The 19,601-nt window shown below is 52.6% G+C and overlaps 1 protein-coding gene across 8 annotated transcripts in view; it reads left to right on the top strand.

Moving 5' to 3' along the window:
- RANBP3 (RAN binding protein 3) overlaps positions 1–19,601 on the top strand; it is a 51,393-nt gene that overhangs the window by 27,989 nt on the left and 3,803 nt on the right. For 2 of the 8 annotated variants that reach the window (XM_019710777.2, XM_074337662.1), the window contains 11 exons: positions 4,456–4,492; positions 4,583–4,669; positions 6,559–6,630; positions 11,622–11,687; positions 12,610–12,702; positions 13,783–13,901; positions 15,043–15,162; positions 16,899–17,002; positions 17,430–17,508; positions 17,851–17,953; positions 18,492–18,601. In XM_019710777.2, the coding sequence (XP_019566336.2) occupies positions 4,456–4,492; positions 4,583–4,669; positions 6,559–6,630; positions 11,622–11,687; positions 12,610–12,702; positions 13,783–13,901; positions 15,043–15,162; positions 16,899–17,002; positions 17,430–17,508; positions 17,851–17,953; positions 18,492–18,601 (990 nt within the window). Of the gene's footprint in view, positions 1–4,455; positions 4,493–4,582; positions 4,670–6,558; positions 6,631–11,621; positions 11,688–12,609; positions 12,703–13,782; positions 13,902–15,042; positions 15,163–16,898; positions 17,003–17,429; positions 17,509–17,850; positions 17,954–18,476; positions 18,602–19,601 lie in introns of all 8 variants that reach the window. The other 6 variants (XM_019710776.2, XM_019710781.2, XM_019710778.2 and 3 more) reach the window with 3 other exon arrangements.

Below are 19,601 nucleotides of genomic sequence, written 5' to 3'. Positions count from 1 at the left end.
GACAGCATGAGGCAGCCGGACAGCAAACTTAGCCCTTCCCCAGCAGCGTGTGGGGTGCAGGCTGCTCCTCACGTGGGGTAACAGGATTTCTAGAAGAGTCAGCATATCCAAAGGCACGCAGAAATGGCTTCATCTTATATCCTGTCTTCCTGCTTCCTTGTATGAGTCTTTTTATTTTTTTTTAAATTTTATTGGGGAAGAGTGTGTTTCTCCAGGGCCCATCAGCTCCAAGTAGCTGTCCATCAATCTTGTTGTGGAGGGCGCAGCTCAGCTCCAAGTCCAGTTACCGTTTTCAGTGTTTAGTTGTAGGGGGCGCAGCCCACCATCCCACGCGGGAATTGAACTGGCAACCGTGTTGTTGAGAGCTTGCGCTCTAACCAACTGAGCCATCCAGCCGCCCCTCCGGAAGCTCAGCAGCAGCTCCTTCTCTTCAATCTAGTTGTGGAGGGTGCAGCTCACTGGGCCATGTGGGAATCAAACCAGCAACCCTGTTGTTCAGAGCTCACGCTCTAACCAACTGAGCCATCCAGCCGCCCCTGTACTCGTGAAGAGAGTTGCCAGTGTCAGTTTCCTCATTGCTTCTGAGTCAGCTATTTCAGACCCCATAGGAGGTTCCAGCAGTTTCTGGAAGGTTCTCCCAGTGAGGGAGTCTTCCTGTGTTGTCCCTCCCAGGCTTTGGCGTCCCAGCTTTTCCAGGAGCAAGAGGCCTACCACATGCCTGTGGGATGGTTCTTATAAGAGACTTGGGGTGGGATTTGAGGGTCTCTGGAGTCAGGGGTTTAGGAGTATCTGAATACTGTCTGGCAGGGCACCCTTTCTTCTCCGGATCACCCAAGGGGATGTAGTGGAGGATGCAGTCTCCATTCGTAAAGGAAACATTTGTCGAGCATCTTGTGCACCGTGTCCTGGATGTTGTGAATATGAGCTGTGAGCAGAACAGACAGGGTAGGGCCTCATTGAAGCAGGGGACAGACACATTAGGTCATTGCTGACTGTGATACACAAAACAGGGTAGAGGCCTGAGAGGCTGGAGGGTGGAGAGGAGCTGCTTCCTCTTTCTGGGCAGTGAGGGAGGCATGAGCACTGGTTTACCCTGGAGGTGGACAGGGAGGCCGCAGCGAGTGAACCTGCAGGAAAGGCATCCCAGGCCTTGGGAGTAGCACATGGAGAGGAAACACTGAGGTGGGAAGAGTGCTGACATGCTCAGAAAACAGGAAGGAGCCAGAGAGCGTGGAGTAGGACAGCAGGAGGGGCGGTATGGAACAGACCAAGCGTCCTGGTCAGCAGTCCTGGACCCCGAGAGACCCAGAGGCCCAGCTCCTGGTGTGGGGAGAGTCTCCTAGCACCCATCAAATTCTGAAGGAGATCCAGATGCCTGAAGTTTTGCGGTGTCATTAGGAGAGGTGAGAAAGTTAGGTGTCGTTAAAAAAGCCCCTAAAATACACGAAACAAAAACTGGCAGGACTGAAGGGAGAAAGACAATTCAATCGTAACAGTTGGAGACCTCGGTACTGCACCTTCAGTTGTCAGTGGAACATCCAGACAGACGCATGAGGACCCTGGGGACTCCCAGAGCACAGAACCACGCAGACCTCGCAGGTCTGCAGACCACTCCACCCGACAGCTGCAGAGCGCAGGTTCCCCTCATGGGCACGTGGAACATTCTCCAGGGTAGACCATGTGCTAGGCCACAAAACCAGTCTCAGTACATCTGAAAGGACTGAAGTCATGCAGTCTTCTCCGACCACAGTGGAATGAAATTAGAAACCCATAGCAGAAGGAGCCTTAGGAGATTCACACACGTGGAAATTAACCTGAGTGGCCTGCGGGGCAAAGGAAAGCTCAGTGTGGAGGCCTCTTGAGATTGAGGTGCTAGAGGAATTTCCTCCCCAGCAGCAGAGGAAACATGAGGAAACGTGAGCCTAACAGCTTTCAGGGCTGCTGACTAGGACATGGGCCGCTGCTCTTGGCATAACTCGATGGACATGGTCCTTCGCTGAGCAAATACCGCGCAAGCTCCTACTGTGGGGTGCCCCGGGCCAGTCCCCTCCTGGAACTCAGAGGCTAGCGGGGGACCCTGACACAGATCACACAATCGGGGTAAGAGGGAGCAGTGAGGCCAGTGGACCGAGGGGTGTGTCTTCACAGGCAAAGTCAAGGAACAGACATGAGGATGTCAGTGGATGAGGGAGCAGTGTGGACAGAGGCCAGAGAGGGTGGCCATTTCCAGGTTCCAGAAGTCAATCCAGGAAGTGGCAGGACCTGCAGGGCCACAGGACTTGAGGATGGGGGAGGGTGGGCCGGACCCACTGGGAAGGAATAGGAGCGGTGCCTGGAGCCTGCACCTCGATGTCACCCAAGGAAGGCTGTGATCCCAGAGCGGAGGTGTGGCGCCCTGGTGACAGCTCTGCCTTATCACGTGTCACCCCAGGGCCTGACCTCTGCAGAGTCAGCCCTGCAGGAGTGCGTCTCTCAGCATCCCCATGCTGAGTCTTAGGCCCCTCCTCTTAACCCCCGCTGAGTGTCTCCAGATCTGGCCCCTCACCTCCCAGCTGCCCCCAGGACATTACCCCACATCCCGACTCTCCTGTTCATGCCTGTCCCGGAGCTCGAGCCCTGCCCAAGGGTGTAAAGTCCTGCGGAAGTGAGCTTGCTGGGAGAGGGTGGCCATGGTGAGGGGTGAGGCATGAACAGTTATAACAAGGCTGGGTGCTGGGCTAAGCAGAAGTCACCTCCTTATCCCACTGACCCCTTGCCACCTCCCTCTGAGGGAGATGCTGGCACCCTAATTCTCCAAATGAGATAGTTTGCCCAAGGTTTCCCGTGTAAACAATGGCAGTCGGGGAGAAACTGACTAGATCTACAAGCCTTTGAGAGGGGCATCGAGCTGCCTCACACTCTGCCCCATGGTATGTTCACAGCTGCCCCGAGGACTATTGAACCCCCGTGGTTACGAGGGTTTGTGTTTCCCAAGCACTTGGATAGATGGTCTCCTCTGAGCCTCCCAATTCCCCAAGACACACCTGAGGACAGTGGCCTCCTCTCCCCTTCACAGACGCTTCCAGGGAGCTCTTAAATCGCAGGCTTGGAGCTGGAGACCCAGGCTGGCTTTTCTGACTCAGACCTGAGTCGTCGGCTCGCACGGGATGCAGAGTCCAGGTTGGGATCATTTTCTTTCTGTCCAGGCTCTCGCCAGCCTTCAGGACAGGGCTGTGCACACACGGATTCACAAGCTAAGATGGTATTTCTATTTTTAAAAGATTATAAAAAACAAACAATGTATAACGTGGCTTGTGAAGCTGAAAATACTTTCTGGCCCTTTATGAAACAGTATGCCACCCCTGGTTTCAGGGAGTTCTCACCAGTGAGGCCCCAGACGTCAGGAGAGCCGAGAGCGGATTCCGGGTCACTGGCCAGAGTCCTGCCGCCAGGTTCCCTCCAGCTCCCTCCTCAGCAGCTCTGTTATTGCGTACAGTTCCTGCCTCCACACACTCTGGGCTTTGCTCTGGGCTCGCAAAGCACTTTCACATGTCCCATCTCATTTTATCCCTAATCGCTCCTCCAGGCAGGTGGTCGTCATTTGGCTGAACTTGAACCCTGGGGCTCTTCTGAAACTAAAAAAAAAAAAAATTAAAAAAATGGGCTCCTCTGCTGGCTCTAAAAAAGCACCCTGGGAGGAGTGCTGTTCACACCTCCATGTTTGCTTTTGGTGACAAGGCCCTGAGAAAGGGACCTGAGGGATTGTGTGTTGTCCCAGGGTAGGAGGGGCCCCATTTGGCTCTCAAAGGCGTCTTAATTGTTAGTTGTTCACATTCTAAAACGAGGTTAAGGGGATGATTCCAGCCGCCTTCTCTCCGCATGTGCCGTTCCATGGGGTCTGTAGTCTGCTGAATTGTTGCATTTGACAGTCCTGTTCTGAGCGCTTTGCGGCAGACTTTTGTCCAAGGCGTCAGAGCTCTGACTTGCTCTGCAAACGGTAGCCCAGCTGGAAATAGGGTTCCAAACCGTGGGGTGTGCCAGGGCAAGGAATGGAAACTGCCACGAGCCAGTGTCATGTGACCATTTTAAACAGTCCTGCTGCCCATCCGAGGGGAGACAGGGTCGCTTTCCAGCTCTTGGCAAAACGAGTTGGGGTCAGATAAAGTTTCACTGTGCTTGAATCGAGGAGTGGCACGCCAGTTGGCTGTAACCTGTGCAGAAACAAAGAAACCGGTTCCTGTGCTGTAATTGCGCTCTGTCGTTAAGAGGATTCCTTGGCTCGTGGCCTGGTCAGCCAGATGTGGAAGGTTCTTCAGAGGCATTTTGAGCATTAGGTTGAAAGTCACTCGGGTGGCTGAGCTCAGGGAGTTCGCCCTCAGCGCTGCGTTTCAGGATCCGTTTATGAAGGATCTCAGGAGCTGTAGGTGAGAGGCCAGCTTGGCCCGCTCTTCCACCCTGATTGTGCTCTCGTTTCAGAGGTCTGCTGGAGGCTCCAGCCCCGAAGGTGGAGAAGGTGAGGAAATCTCTAAAACGTTTCTCCATCTTGGATTGTAAACGTGGAAGCAGCCTGATTTTTTTTTTTCCTCCTCATTATTTTCTGTAGATTCTGACCGAGAAGATGGAAATTACTGCCCTCCTGTCAAGCGAGAAAGGACGTCCTCTTTAACCCAATTCCCACCTTCACAGTCAGGTAACAGTTACAGACCTGTATTGCATGGTAAAAGCATCCATGTTGATAAGCCCACTGTTTCCCTCCAGTGTCTCACACCTGTTGTCATCTTCTGCCCAGATCCAGGTAGAATCAATCTGAGACTTGGTCTCTGTCACATAAGGTTGGAGCTTGCCTGAGGTGTAGCACCGGGTACCCCAGTCTGAGATCAGTGACACTTACAGAGGGGTGTGACCTAGTTCACTGATAAGGAACACACCAAGAAAAACGTCCCCCTGGACGAGAGGAAAAGGACTGTCAGAGCCCTGTTGGGGCTCTAACCATTAATTACATGCCACCTTCCAAAGGCTGCTGGCTGTGTCTGTAGACTGAAGGTGTAGGAAGTACAAAGTGGGGTGTTCTGACCATTCTGCCATGTGCCTAGACCTTGGTGGTCCAGTTAAGAAGCGCGCGCGCGCGCACACGGTACATAGTGAGCTGAGTGGCTCCAACAGACAATTTGGTGGTGAAATGCCATGAGCTCCTAGAAGGAGGGGACTTGGAGCCTTGAAGCCTGGGACTCTGTGGAGGTGACTAGATGGGGCATGATCTGAGTACATGCACGGTGGCCAGCAGTCCAGCCAGCGCTTATACAAGGCTGGTGCAGGGAAGGGGCAGGTTCTGGGATAGAGAGACGCTGGGGCTACTTAGTGGGGGCTTCGCAAGCCTAAGGATGCCCCTGCAGATTGGAGGGTAAACGCTGCCGCAGGGCGGCCCCCTTGCCTCCAGCTCATCTGGACTTGTCCACTCTGGCATCGTCCCATGTTCTCTGTCTTGGTCTCTGGAGCGCTGACTTAGAGATGTACGGGTGTTGGGAGACGATTTCTAGTTACCCAAGTTGAAGTTCATTCTTGAGAAGTTCATATAAAATATTTTACAAATATGGACCTTAAGGATATCACTTTAAGGGAAAAAGACATTCTTGAGAGGTTTGTCTGCTTAGAAAAGTGATGCAAACATTACAGAAATGGCCTGTGCAAATAGGGGCGTCCTTTCACGGTTGTCCCTATTATACACTTGATTTCCTGCCAGTTTCCCTTCACGCCTTTTTTGGACATGGCCACATCCTTTCTCACGACTGCCTAAGACCCCCTGAATGGCACACTGTCGTTTGCTAACCAGGCACCAGAGCCGTCCGGTCGGTTTGCAGTCCAGGCTGCAGTGGACAGCCTTTTTTTAAGGGTCTCTGCCCGCTTGTTGCATAGGTGTTCCTACGGAATGAGGGAGCGTCCGCTTCCTGGCTATGATGGTGTTCCTCCCGTTCAGTGTCTACTGCTGAACCCCACTTTCTGCATCAGGAAGATGCAGCAGAGAAGAGATGAGGTGATTTGTGCTTTGGCCCTGGGCTGAAGGGGCAAAGGACCACCGAACATTTTCCCTCTCTACTGCATTGGCCTAGGAGATACTCAGCTCCCAGTCGTCAGGGGGAATGGAAAGATGAGCGGTACCAGTGAGGTCCTAAACAAGTGAGGGGAGGGGGTGCAGCCAACCTTCAAGCCCCAACTGGTGACAAGGAGCAGGGCTGCGGCTCGGCCCCAGGTGAGACTTGGAACATCTGGTGTGTTCTACTTCCCTCTTGGCTGCCCCAGCAGGAAAGGCCAGGGGCACGAGGACGAGAGAAGTGGCACCATAGACCTGAGTTGACTGCTAGATGTCAGAGAGAAGCCGTTGGGCTGGAGACCCCCTTCTGCTGTAGAGAGTCTCGGGTATCCAAAGGCCTCATTCAGAACGCTCACCCCACCTCCCGCACCACAGTGGAGCTCGGAGATCAACCCCTCAGGTGGGAGAGGTGATCCAGGGCAGGGCGGCCCCGCCTACTCACTCTGTTTTTCCTCTTGTTCCCTCTCCTGCCTGCACCTCCTTGCTGACAGTATCAAAAAACAATGTTTTTATGCCATCAACCTTCTGCGAGCCATCTGCAGGCAATTCTGACTCAGAACCAGGTGAGCCCTCATGCCCCTCTGCCTCTCAAAGCCAGTCGCTGGGGGTTTTCCTAGGCTGAAAAGCAGTTGATATTGTAAAATTACGTCTTAACAGGAACGGGCAATTTGAAATCAGGAGTCTTTCTCAGTGCCCCAGTGTTTTCCCTGTGCTTCAGCTTGTACGTTTGGAATCGTGTGGGATAGGCTTCATAAGCCCTTCTGCTTCTGTGAGCAAGGCCTGGTGACAAGCAGTTTTACGTCCTTTGGGAGGGAAATAGAAGGAACGAAGGAAGGGAGGGAGGGGTGTGTTACTCATTTTTCAAAATTTTATGCAATTAATATGTTCATATCATGAAAAAGAGGCAAATTAGAAATACAGAGTTAAAGAATATGCCTGTCCCTTTCCCACTCTACCATCCCAAAGGTAACTAATGTGAATTATAATTTTCCAGACCCCTTTTCTGTGTATTAAATTCTCACATTAATTAATACTGCTTAGATGTGGTCAGATAAATATATTTAATCACAGCTTTAAAACTTTAAAGAAAACAGCTTGCTCCCCTCTGAAGAATATGGAACCTGCCTTTTTTGGTCTTTCGCTTGAGAACCAACTCCAATATTTCCTGAAAGTTTCTCCTCATAAAAGATTTAATGAGCAAGTTTAACCACCCGAATCCTGTAACCCAACCTACCTTATATAAATTCATTGCCTACTTCAAAAGCATTGTGAGAGAAGTCATACTCTGGCATGAGGGCAATGTAGAGGGAACAGGCGAGTTTTTATAACTTTGAGGATTGATTTGATGGCACCATTTCAAACAGTTGAATGAATTCATTCTGACTCTAAAAGCAAACTATTTGGCACTGACTCTCCCCCATCTGAAGAGGAGCGTGGTTTTTGGTTTTACCTAGGCACTGGATTAGCAAGTGGTGTTCTGAGCTGTGGGGTTGTTGTTAGCCGTGGGGTGCCAGTTCTGGTCTAGGGACAGTCAGTAAAGCCAAGTGTCAATCCCTTTGTGCTGTCAGATTCTTTTCTGAATCTCACAATCACCTCTGAGGTCTGTGAGTGATGGCCTCGCTCCCCTCTTCTTTGCCCCCAAAACCTTTATCCAGCAGCACTGAGAGCAGAGCAGCCCTGAGTAAAGGGGGGCAGCCTGGTCTTGCCCCAGAGGCCCTGACACAGCCCTGGTCCCCGATACAGCGTGCAGTCATATTAGACTTGCATCTCAACTCTGCAAAGTGACCATCTTATATCCTTGTCTGCCTGCCTGTCTTTTATTTTTTAGCTTTAATTTTGAAAAAAAACTTAAAACATACAGTAGAGTTTTATAAAGCACTTCTCGATCCTTTTACCTAGAAACCCCATGTAATTTCCCCTGTCATCCCAGTGACATTCCACAGAGCAAAGGCATCAGATCCCAGTCACACAGCCCATGTCTCTCTTTCCATCTGGAGTAGTTCCTCAGTCTTTCCTTGACTTTTCTGACCTTGAAAATTATAGGGCAGTTATTTTAGAGAAGTCATTTGATGTGTCAGTGTTTCCTGGCGCTGCCCCCCAGATCCCACATGCGTGGGGCTAGAGCACCACAGAAGTGCGGCCATGCGGTCCCGGTGCACCCCGCTGAGGTGTGCGCTGCTGGGGGGTTGGCTGATCGCTCATTCGGGGGGACCTGCCTGGTCTCCCCACTGTGTAATCATTTCTTCCCTTTGTGATTAATGTGTTCTGGAGAGATACTTGGCGCGACACGAGGACATCTCATTGCTCCTCTCACTGCCCTCCCGTGTTGGCGACCACTGGTGTTTTCTTGTTTGAGGTAATCATTACTCTGATGGTGGCCAGGTGAAGGTTTTCTGCCCCATCATTGCCCCATTTAGTCAGTGGGTTATAATCTGTTGTTATTAGTATTTATTTTCACATTCAGATTTCATTTTAATCACCAATTTATTTTCATTGTCCCAGATTTGGCCAATGGGCCCCATCAAGCCAGGTTCCTATGTCCTTTTGCCAAGTCCCCATCATTTTAAGCACTTTCTTTCTGTCATAACAAGAGGTTGCAGGCTTATCACCTTCTCTCCCCTTTTCTCAGACGGTCCTGGTTCTGCTTAGTGGACAGTGGTCTCGAGACCAAGGTCTGGCTGCTCGGTGTGCTCACCGCCATTGGGCGGTCACTGCTCGCAGGCCCGCTCCGTGCCCAGAGCTGGGAACACACACACACACGCACCTGTGTGCATACCTGTGCTGCTGTGCACACGTATTTCTATAGCTCTGTCTAGCTGCACACGTGGGTAACTCTAGGTTCACGTGGGTACTTCCAAGTCAGCACCAGCAGAGTTCATCTTAGTCTCCCCCTTCGCGGTTCTACCTCTTTTCTAACTGAGAAGCCTGGCTCCCTCTGTCCTCAGTGCACTTACTCATCGCTCCATCTCCCTGTACGTGGCCGAGGCCCCTGTCCACCCTGCACCAGCTCCACCCTTGCGCAGGCCCTAGTCCCCACTGGGCTGCCTTCTCTTGGAATCTTTTCACCATCTGGTATATATCGGGTTAAATTCTGATATATTTTCCTGGTTAAATCTGGTGTTCCCTGGGGGGTGAGCGTTGCTCCGTCAGACATCACTCAGGGTCTCTGAGGGAGTGACCTCTTCCCCCAGCGAGCTCACAGAGGGGCATGCGTGTGCCGAGAAGACAGCAGTGCAGCCGTCTGTGTACCCCCGGGACCCTGGCGTGTGTGGCGGGGCTCTGACCTCCAGGCAGCGCCTCTTTGTTGTACTCTGACCATGTTGCAGGACAGTGAGTTTCTGGAGGCCATGAGAAGGCACCTCACTTGTTTTAGGGAAGGGGAGGCCTGTTTCGGGTTTGACTGCCCCCTAAGCACCCCTCCCTGCCTCTTTGGGCCCCTTCTGTCCTGAGTCCCAGTTGCCATTAGCAGTACGGCGTACCTTGTCTATCTGTCCATCTATTCACTGCAGCCTCCGCGTGGATTTCCTGGGCATCTGCAGGGTGGGCCTGGCACCAGGCCCAATGCTAGTAGATGGTCAGTGCCAACGATTATGTGGGCCCACTGCCCTGCTCAGCCTCGACCGGCCCCTCTGTCACTGGCTGTTGGCACAGTGGTGGGCGTCAGTCTGGAGCGACAGTGTGAGCATTGCCAAGCCGCTCGAAGGGCTTTGCAAAACTATCTAAATTGTGACTGTAGCTCAGTTTTTTTGTTTTTAAATTGCCAGTCATCTTCTGCATAACCCTGAGCTTTGGAAGTGTAATTCAGTATTTTCCTTCTGAAAGGAACATCTGACAGCATGTCTTCCTCTACATCCTGTGGTGTCTGATTCTCCTGAGTGTGGTTTTATGCCCCAGAGCTCTCTTACAGGAGAGACAGCAGCCCACGGACGCAGACTCTCAGGAGCCTCGACTCCTTTTCACAGACCAGCAGTGAGTTTCTGCAGTTCTGTTTTTGCCCAAGGAGAGCAGTTTGGCTCACCACCATGTAGGCAGCAGGGAGAGGGCCCTTCTGTTTCATCTGGAAGTATGCTCTGATTTTCTTTCCTACCTGAAAATCTGGTCAAACAAAGCATTTGTGTTGTCGTTTCAGTGTACAGTTGTTGGGTTTTAGTATATCCACAAAGTTGTGCAAACATCACCATAATTTTTTGTAACATTTTCATCACCCCCAAAAAAACTCTATGCCCTTTGGTAGTCATTCCCCATCCCCCTCCCCCAGCCCCTGGCAACCAGGAGTCCACTTTCCATCTCTGGATGTGCCTGTTTTGGACATTTCATATACATGGAATCACACACTATGTGACCTTTTGAGGTATCCTTCCATTTATTTTAAGCCTTTAGTCTCTTCCAATGATGTGTTGTAGTTTTCATCTGTTAAATTTATTCCCAAGGGTGTTATTCTCTTTTGTGCTATTGTAAATGGAATTGTTTTCTTGACTTCATTTTTGGGTTGTTCATTGCTAGTGTATAGAAATGCACAACTAATTTGTGTATAGTGATCCTGTTCCCTGCCAACCTGACAAGGGTTTTATCCGATGGGTTGAACCTTAGCACAAAAGCCGGGCTGCCTCTGTTGGCCCAAAATGCTGCTGTCCCTGTGCTTCCCCGGGGACAGTCCTGGCCTGTTGGAGTCACAGGCTTTTTATGCTGATCCTTCCCACCAAGGATTGCAGTACACTGTTCCCCATGCCCCCTTCTGCAATTGAGTCACCAAGATGCACGGATTAAGGGATCTGGGTGAACTAGTGGCTGAGCTGAAATCAGGTTTTGAGCATACCAGGAGGCCCTGTATTTGTCAACCCAAACTCAAGTCCCGGCGGAGGCCCCACCTCCTCACGTGCGGCCAGGACAAACAGCTCTTTTCCTTCTCCCAGGCCTTCCGTCCGGTGAGCTCATTAAGCCATGAGGCACAGCTCCCCAGGCACATCTGGAGAGACAGCAAGCCCGCTGTCTGCCACCCTTGATCTCTCACCACAGAAAACATGTCTCATTTCCCAGACATCTGCTGGTAGTACAGAGGCGTTTCCCAGTTACAGATGCATCTCTGACAAGTCCTCTAGGAAAGGGAGTCAGGTCCCGGGGACCTTTATGTGGTGGTCCCCTGACATTCCCCAGGATCCGAGGGCAGCATGGCGTCCACATTCTTGGCAGGCTGCTGGGTGAGGTGGTTCATGGGCTGACCAGTCTTGCACTCACCCTCCAGCTGGAAGGCTCCTTGGCGAAGTGGTTACGTCACTCTGTCTCGCACCTTCAGTGCCCTGTGGTCATCCATTGTCAGCGCTTTGCCCCCGGGCCAGCACTTCCTACAGCCCCCTGCCTCCTCCTCACCAGGGCGGGCTTACAGCCTTGGTGGTTGAGGGGGCTTCTGCATTTGTTTCCATCTGGAAACATTTTCCTGGTTGTCCAGGCCCCCGGCCACTGAGGCCCAGTCCAGCCTTCTCCTGCACATGCCCCCTCCTAGCCTCGCCACCCACCACAGGCCGTCCTGCCTTTATTGTTTGTCTTGTTCTTGTAGAGGAAAAGAGCAGTGGATTCCGGTTGAAGCCGCCCACACTGATCCATGGCCAGGCACCCAGCGCAGGTAGGTGCCGCCTTGGAGGAGCGAGTAGAATGGCTTTCTCACACCCTTCCAAGCCTCTGGCAGCGTCTGTTTATGGGCACCTGAGGCAGCCCCAGCAGTGCCCTCAGGGTTCAGTTCCCTGACACATGAGCCCTGGAAAGATGCTTTAAAGAGCCTGTCAGACCAGGGTGGTTCTCCCACCTGTCATCTTTCCATGGCGCAGAGGTGGAGACAGCAGCGGGGGAGCAGGCTTGGCTTGGTGTGGCACATTAGGCTCTGTGCCCAGCAAAGCGATGGCTCAGTTGGCTGAGGCTGTGTCTCCAGGGCATTCCGGCCCCAGCATGCCACGGTATTAATCCTGATTTGCAGAGTGGCCTCAATCCAGTGGCACGCTGCCAGTGAGCAGGGCCTAGCGATGGTGCTGTCTGACCAGGCAGGGCCAGAAGTGTTCTCTTGTCCTTGCCCGAGCTGTTTAGCAGAGGGATTTTCTCAATATGGCATTTTAAAAAGCAGGTGCAAAGGGTGCTTTTCTGTGACCTCAAGCAGTGTCCTAAACTCGGGGTAGGGGGGTCACCTGTGGCTTCGCTGCTTTCCCCTCACGGCTGTGCTTGACCCTGGGGGCCAGCAGCCGAGAACGGCTATCCCTTGACTCCCCGTAGCATTACTGTGCTCCCTGGATTAGTTCACAGCCATGATCAGCTTCATGGGAATGTCGTCTGATCACATATAAGAGTAACAATAGCCGGACTCTGCATGTCTAGCTATAACGAAAATATCTTGGGTTTTCTCTTTTGTTAAACGTGCTTCCCTGCAGAGTCCAGCCTATGAGGGACATCAGATGGGTTCCTGGGGTTAATTTGTCTATAAAATGCCCGAGAGCCTGAGCTGTTGTGTTTCTGCCCGAGGCCCAAAGGACCCCAAGTAAACCAACCTCTGTTCCCAGGTCTGCCAAGCCAGAAGCCCAAGGAGCAGCAGCGGAGCGTGCTTCGCCCCGCAGTGTTACAAGCCCCACAGCCAAAGGCACTTTCACCAACCGGTAAGAAACGTGGTTGGTCCTGGAGCCTGGCCTCTATGGCAGGGCCAAGTATTTCTGAAGTCACGCGTGGAACAGCCATGTTTCAGCACAGGTGGCTTTGGTCACATCTGCTGAATGCACTCGGAAGTAGAGCGCTGGGAAAACAACCCACTGCATCCCTGGGGAGCCCAGTATGACTGCTGAAGCCCATGTGCTTTGTGCACACACTGGCGTCATAAACACTGCCCCCGCTCCTTGAGCGGTTCAGATTCGTCTCTGCGTGTTGGCAGGCGAGACTCAGCCCTGCGTGTCAGACTCCAAGGGGGGTTTGCACGTGCATCTTCATTTCAGTCGCCAGCCCGAAGACATAACTCTCACACTCTATTTCCATTACATCCACACAGGCACTGGTTCTCAGTTAATCTTTAATTTTCTTAGTACTAATGAGCTCTTCTTGTCTTCGTCTTGATCTTTCCCTGTAATTCAAGACTTTTCATCAGATGCAACGCAACATCCCACATGAGGGAGATAGTTAATATTTCTGAAGAGTTTTTAATTGGGAAATTTTTTAATATAATGCTCAGCAGTCACAACCAGGTTTAGAACTGTGCATGTCGTGTAAGCTCAACTATTGAAAGGAAAAAACGCATAGAATAAAGATGGTGTTTATGAAACTTGTTTTATAAAACCCATAATTGTTCCCCAATATACAGAGGGTGCCAAAAAAAATGTATATACATTTTAAGAAAGAAAAAAACTAGTACTCAACATATACCGATAACAAAACATGAATACAAGTCATGTGTGTACATTTTTTTGGCACCCCCAGTATTTTTTTCTCTTCATTAGCAATATTGCTTCTAAATACACTGAAAATTCACACAGTTCTTTGTGGAGTAAGAAATAAAATAGTCTCATTTCTGTGAGGTTTTGGTTTTGGTTTTGGTCTTAGAATCTAAGAATTTACGACTTTTAGTAGTGATGCCAGATCCTTTCTTAAAAAAGAGAGATTATGCTATTGGTCCAGACGGTGGTGGGAGGGAGCACAGGAGGTGGTCCAACAATGAACTCCCATCCCCCACTGTCCTTTTGTCCCCACAGTCCCGAGCAGTGGCACCAATGGGCTCAGTGTCCCAGCAGACTGCACAGGAGCAGCGACATCGACATTGCCCGACAACCCTGCACGGAGAAGTCCCTCTGATGAGGCGCCAGCACCCGAGGTCCGTGTGCCCGGGCAGGGAGCGCGCTGAGCAGGAGGCTGGGACCTGCTCTGCAGTGTCAGTGTTGGCCCGTCACAGCCTCTGGACCTGCTCCTCAGTGTCAGTGCAGGACCACAGCTGGCGAACGCTGGCACTGGGGCGGCTGGGGGTCTTTCTGTGGTTCTGAGGGAAAGGTGCCAGGAGCAGAGCTCTGCCGTAGAGTCCTGCGTTGCCCGAGTCTAACATATCATTTCCACGTGTTCCAGGGTAGGATTCCCGCCAGTGGCACACTGACCGCTGAGCCCTGGGGAGCCACTGGGGCCGGAGAAATGGCTTTCATTGATGAGGGCCTTGTACTATTTTACGTGGAGAAATGTCTCCCCTCCCTGGCTCCACACCCCAATGATGCCTCGGGGATTCATACGTGTGCCCTTTCTAGTTGAAGAAGTTTGCCGGGGTCGGGGGGAGGGGGGGGTCAGCCCAGAACTCGTCTGCTGTTTTTTTAAAAGAACAGTCCTTTGGGGTTCTGGAATTATACAGGCCAGAAGCATATGTTTTCCAGTAGTGTTGCAGAGCAGCTGGAAAATAAGGGGCACTGGCTAAAGAGCCTGCTCTTGCAGTTGGCAGAGGCACGTGTGGAATCCGAGCGGCAGTAATGCAACAAGCTTCATGCACAAGCCTGACTGCATCTGTGTGTCTTTCCACTCCAGTAGCTAAGTTGCTGCCAGGGCTTCTCCACCCTCCGCCTTCCCCACCCTCCAGTGGTTGTACAGGCGCAGATGGTGAAAACGATCATCCGCCATTCCCTTTTGAAACCTCCCTGAGCCCCCCACCTTCAAACCAGTCAGTGGAATTAGAAATAGAAATCGTTTCTGTAGCATATGCTTCTTGGAGACTTTGATGCCTGGATCTTGGGGCAGTCAGTCATCTGCGCAGCTCTGCGCCGGAGGGAGACCCAGAAGGGACGCAGCCATCCCGTCCTCCCCATGTCCCCAGTGCCCCGTCCAGGCCCGGGTCTGCCTGCGTGCTCCTCCTGTTGGTTCTAACCTCCTCGGACGTCCCAGGGGAGGCACAGTGAGGGAATGAGATGCCGTGAGATGGCTCCGTTTGCTCATCACAGCTGACAGGTCCCTTTTCAGTTGTTGTTGTTGTTTCTAACTAGGAGAAAGAGCCCCAGCAAAATGAGTGTAGCAATGCGTCTGAGGAGGACAGCCGGGAGAAGAAAGAGCAGGTTGCACAGCAAGCGTTTGTGTTCGGGCAGAACTTGAGGGACAGAGTCAAGGTATGTGCTCCGAGGGCTGGGCGGGGGGCGGAGACGGTCGTGGGGTGGTCCTGTGACTCCCGGCACAACACAGCCGGCCTCTGCTTGTTGTGCACACCCCGTACTCCGCTGCTCGCCCTGGCACACTGCCCGCTGGCCATCTCTCCATCCCAAGTGTGGGACTCTTCAGTGGCTTCGGGCGGCGGGGGCCAGCGAGGCAAGCAGCGAGAGGTTTCTGTTTCCGGCAGGGCTCCCTGTCTCAGCACCAGCAGCACTCAGACCCATGGTGTTGAGGTGGAGCCCGACCTGCACACTTGGGGGGGGGGGTTGAGCAGCATCCCCGGGCCCGCCCTCTGGATACCAGGCGCACACCCGGTTGTGACAACCACACATGCCTCCAAATAGTGCTCAAATGTTCCCCTAGGGACAACCAAATCGCTCCTGAATGAGAGCCATCACCCATTTTTCAAAAGTAGGGCAAGTGGAAAGTTACCATTTGCTCTCCCTCAGGAGCAGCAGTATCTGTCACATTCTGGCTGCCCCCCCAGGTGGTGGGCCCAGTCTGGGGACTTTGAGTCTGGGTGGGAGGCATTTGGCAGTGGCAGGGATTCTCGGCTGTGCACCCCAGGTGCTGGTGCCCCGGGAACACCAAAGTAGGCGGCACTGCCTTTCACAGCCCCCAGGCCAGAATGCTCCCCTGTGCCATTTCCAGCGGCTCATCTGGCAAGAAACTCCTTTAGAGCCCTGAGGCAGGATCAGTGGCTGTGTCTGGGGACATGTGTGGTTGTCACACTGGGGGAGGGTACTCCTGGCATCAAGTGCGTAGGGGCCAGGGGTGCTGTCCGCACCCCACAGTGCCCAGGATAGTCCGGCCCCCATATGGGTCAGTGGTGCTCAGGGTGACAGACCCTGAAATAAGGAAACAAAAGTCTCTGGGTGTACAGAAAACAGCAGCTGGGGCTGTCTGTATTCTCCTGTGCTGTCGCTGTCCAAGAGAAGCACAGATGCCTCAAGAGATGAAAAACGTGTTGATGTTGCACGACTTTAGCCCAAATAATGAGGCCCTTGGTGGCTGTTCCCTCCTGGCAGGAGGATGCAAACAAAGGGAGGGCCTTGAAATCCACCTGCACTGGGGGCAGGGCCTGGCTGAGCATCAGGTTGAGTCTGCTCCTCTAGTTTAGGGGAATGCTGCCTTGCCATTGGAGCGGGGGCAGTGTCTCCTACATGTCCAGGGCTCTTGTGATCTCGAGGTCTGTCACAGCTGAACTTCTGTAGGGGGCAGCTGCAGGCCATGGTCTCCTAGCCCCTCTGAGCTCGCAGGACCAGGTCCTTCATTCCCACCTCTCAGGGTTCCCGGGAGTAGTGCATTAGATCACGGAGCAGGCACGGCTGTTGGCATCAGAGAAGCCTTCGAGAAGCGATGCTTTTGTTATGTTTATAATAAACTCCTTAAATAGCAAATTTGTAAGCGTTCTGTGGTCTCGGTGCAGAAGCATTGATGAAGATGCCAACAACATGCCAGGCTGACTGCGTTTTTTTTAAACAAGGTAGAAAAAGCTCCCATTAGGGAGCCTTTTAAATTGTTTTTGTACCCTAACCGTTAAGCAAGAAGTTGTGGGGTTGATTACAGCGCGTGCACATACACCCGTGTGTTGGAGCCATGCCACATGGCAGAGGGGTTGTGCAGCCAGACTGAGCTGTAGAGGTCCAGAGTGTACCGTTCTCTTGAGTGTAAGCGTTTCCTGTCTCTTTCCCAGTTAATAAATGAGAACACTGAAGCAGCTGACATGGAGAATGCCGGACACCCCAGTTCAGAAACGCCAACCGCGACCAACTATTTCCTTCAGTATATCAGCTCCAGGTATGTGTCTCGGGCCCAGTACCCAGCGTCATGTAGGGAGAGCTTCAGCCTCCAAGGGGCCTGGTCATCCATCAGCCCTGACTCAGGCCCAGAGGGGAGGCAGCACCTGGACCAAGACCTAGCCCGGTCCTTCCTCAGGGTCAGGCTAGAGGGGAGGGAGCGTAAGGCTCCAGGGTCCCGGTTGCCCTCCAGCCCCTCCCTTGTTTCCCACTCTGGGCACAGCTGTAGAACGCTTAGGTCGGTGGATTTAGGTGGACACCCCAGGCAGGACCTGAGTTCAGTGGGCTTGTTCAGCCTGGCCCTCAGAGTGACCTTTGTCACCCAGAGCTTGTGTCCAAAGCAGAACCCAGTGAGCCAGGGGCAGTGTGGCCACCTCCTGTTACCCACCGGATTCTGTCCTCAAACTCACAGCCCATCTCCTTTTCAGCTTAGAGAACTCGACCAACAATGCCGACGCCGCCACCAACAAATTCGTATTTGGCCAGAACATGAGCGAGCGTGTGTTGGTGAGTGGCTCCTGTGGGGACTTCTTCCTGGGGCCCAGAAGGCTTTTAGAGCCCCCTCTCCCAGTCAGAGGGGCATGGTGTGGCTGCCATGTTGTCTCCTATAAAGTTAGGGTGCTTCCACTTGCAAGTAAGAGCCAACATGGACACAGCCTAACGTCGGGGTTCCTTAAAATCAGGGTTCCGCTCCTCGTCTCTTCTCATCCTGAGACAGGTTTCCATTCAGTCACCGGCCATACTTCCTCCTGGCTAAGCCGCCCTGGCTGAGGGGTTTCCATTCCGCAGCAGTTGGTCCACCAGGACCCCCAAACAATCCCCTCCTTGTGTGCCTTCGTTTCCCTGCAGAGCCCCCCCAAATTAAATGAGGTCACTGCGGATGTCAACAGGGAGAACTCGGCAGCCGAGTCCGGGTCCGAGTCCTCGTCCCAGGAGGCCACCCCTGAGAAAGGTATATTGCAGTCCTGCTACTGCGTGGATGGGGGCACCACGGGACAGGAACACTGTCCACGGCCCTGCCTGGGAGGCATGTGGGGACCAGCTCAGCACGGCAGTAATAACCTCATGAGCAAGCCACTGGGCCAGAGCCAGAAAGCTCTGGGCGCTGGTTTTCAGTGAGCAGAAAGGGGGTGTGTTCATCTGAAAACAGCCGGCACGTAGCGCTGTGTTGTGACGAGATAGGGTAGTCAAGGTGGTTGTCGCCTCTTCCACACCCGGAGGCAGCAGAAGGACTTTCGCCCCTGTGTCTTTGGAGGTCTGTCCTCCACTGGGTGGGAAGCGGGAGGGCTGGAGCCACACTGGCAGCTCACAGCTGGTCTCCCTGCAGATTCCGAGGCCAAATTACTTGGCGTGTTTCGGGGTCCACGCCAAGTCCCAGGCATAGGGTAGCTGGCATAGGTTGGCCAAGCCAACCCTTTTGTCTCCTGTGAGGTCCACACTCTCCCCCCACCAAGTAAATAGTCGATGTCGTTTAGCTAATAACATTGCAGAGTCCCTGGCCGAATCGGCAGCTGCCTACACCAAGGCGACAGCACGGAAGTGTTTGTTGGAAAAAGTGGAAGTCATCACCGGGGAGGAGGCCGAGAGCAACGTGTTACAGGTGAGGTGGCCCACAGGTGGGGCTCTTGGCCCTGAGGTGGAGGTGTGAGGGCCATAGATCCCGAAGCTTCTGTGCATCTGGGGGTCCAGCACCCAAGGGCTCGACCCACATCCTCCAGGCGCTCAGACCTCTCTTGGGAATGACAGAGGGGCCTGCGTCCCACCCTTTGCGGCCTTGTTGGTGGGGCTTTTGTTGAGAACTTAGCCAGTGCTAAGGAACTTCTTATATTGCTTTGTTTTCCAACAAAATGATCTGTTTTGAGACGTTCTCATAGTTCAGGGACTTGTAACAAACACCTTCTCTACCCCCCAGAGTTAACAGCTGTAGTTCCTTGGTCACACTGGCACCTCAGTGTTGTTTATTAGGTGAAAAAAATCACAGATGCAGCCCAGACTTCGGCCTGTTCCTTCCTGGCCCCGTCTGCCTCCCCATCCTGGGGCAGCACGTCCAGTTCCGTGTGCCATTCATCTGCTTTCATTCTCTCACACATACGTGTGTCTGTAAACCACGTACACGTAGTGTAGGGGAGTTTGTAGTGGGGGGTTTTAGTGGTATTTCTTTTCCTCATGCAACACCTTTTTTTTAATCTGTCCATGTTAACAGAGATCGACTTACAAAGATCTTAGTCTTTTTCTGTAAAGGACCACATACGATCTCTGTGGGATGTGTTTTTTTAAAACATATATAGTAGCCTTATTGAGATACATTGCACACACTGTGAAATTCACCCTTTTAAAGCGTACAATTTAGTGGGTTTTAGTATATTCATGGAGATGTACAACTATCACTACTATCTCATTTAGAATGTTTTTGTCCCCAAAAAAGAAACTTTGTACTCATTAGCAGTCATTCCCCAGCCCCTGGCAACCACTAACCACCTCCTGTCCTTGTGGATGTGCCTGTTCTGGACATTTCCCATAAGTGGAACCACACACTGTGTAGCCTTGTGTGTCCGGCTTCTCATGAGCACCGTGTGTTCAAGGTCCGTCCACGTTGTGGC

Source organism: Rhinolophus sinicus, linkage group LG07 (assembly GCF_036562045.2).
Source record: "Rhinolophus sinicus isolate RSC01 linkage group LG07, ASM3656204v1, whole genome shotgun sequence".
Classification (NCBI taxonomy): domain Eukaryota; kingdom Metazoa; phylum Chordata; class Mammalia; order Chiroptera; family Rhinolophidae; genus Rhinolophus; species Rhinolophus sinicus.
Note: the sequence above shows the minus strand (reverse complement) of the source record. Positions and strands in the feature narration are given on the sequence as shown.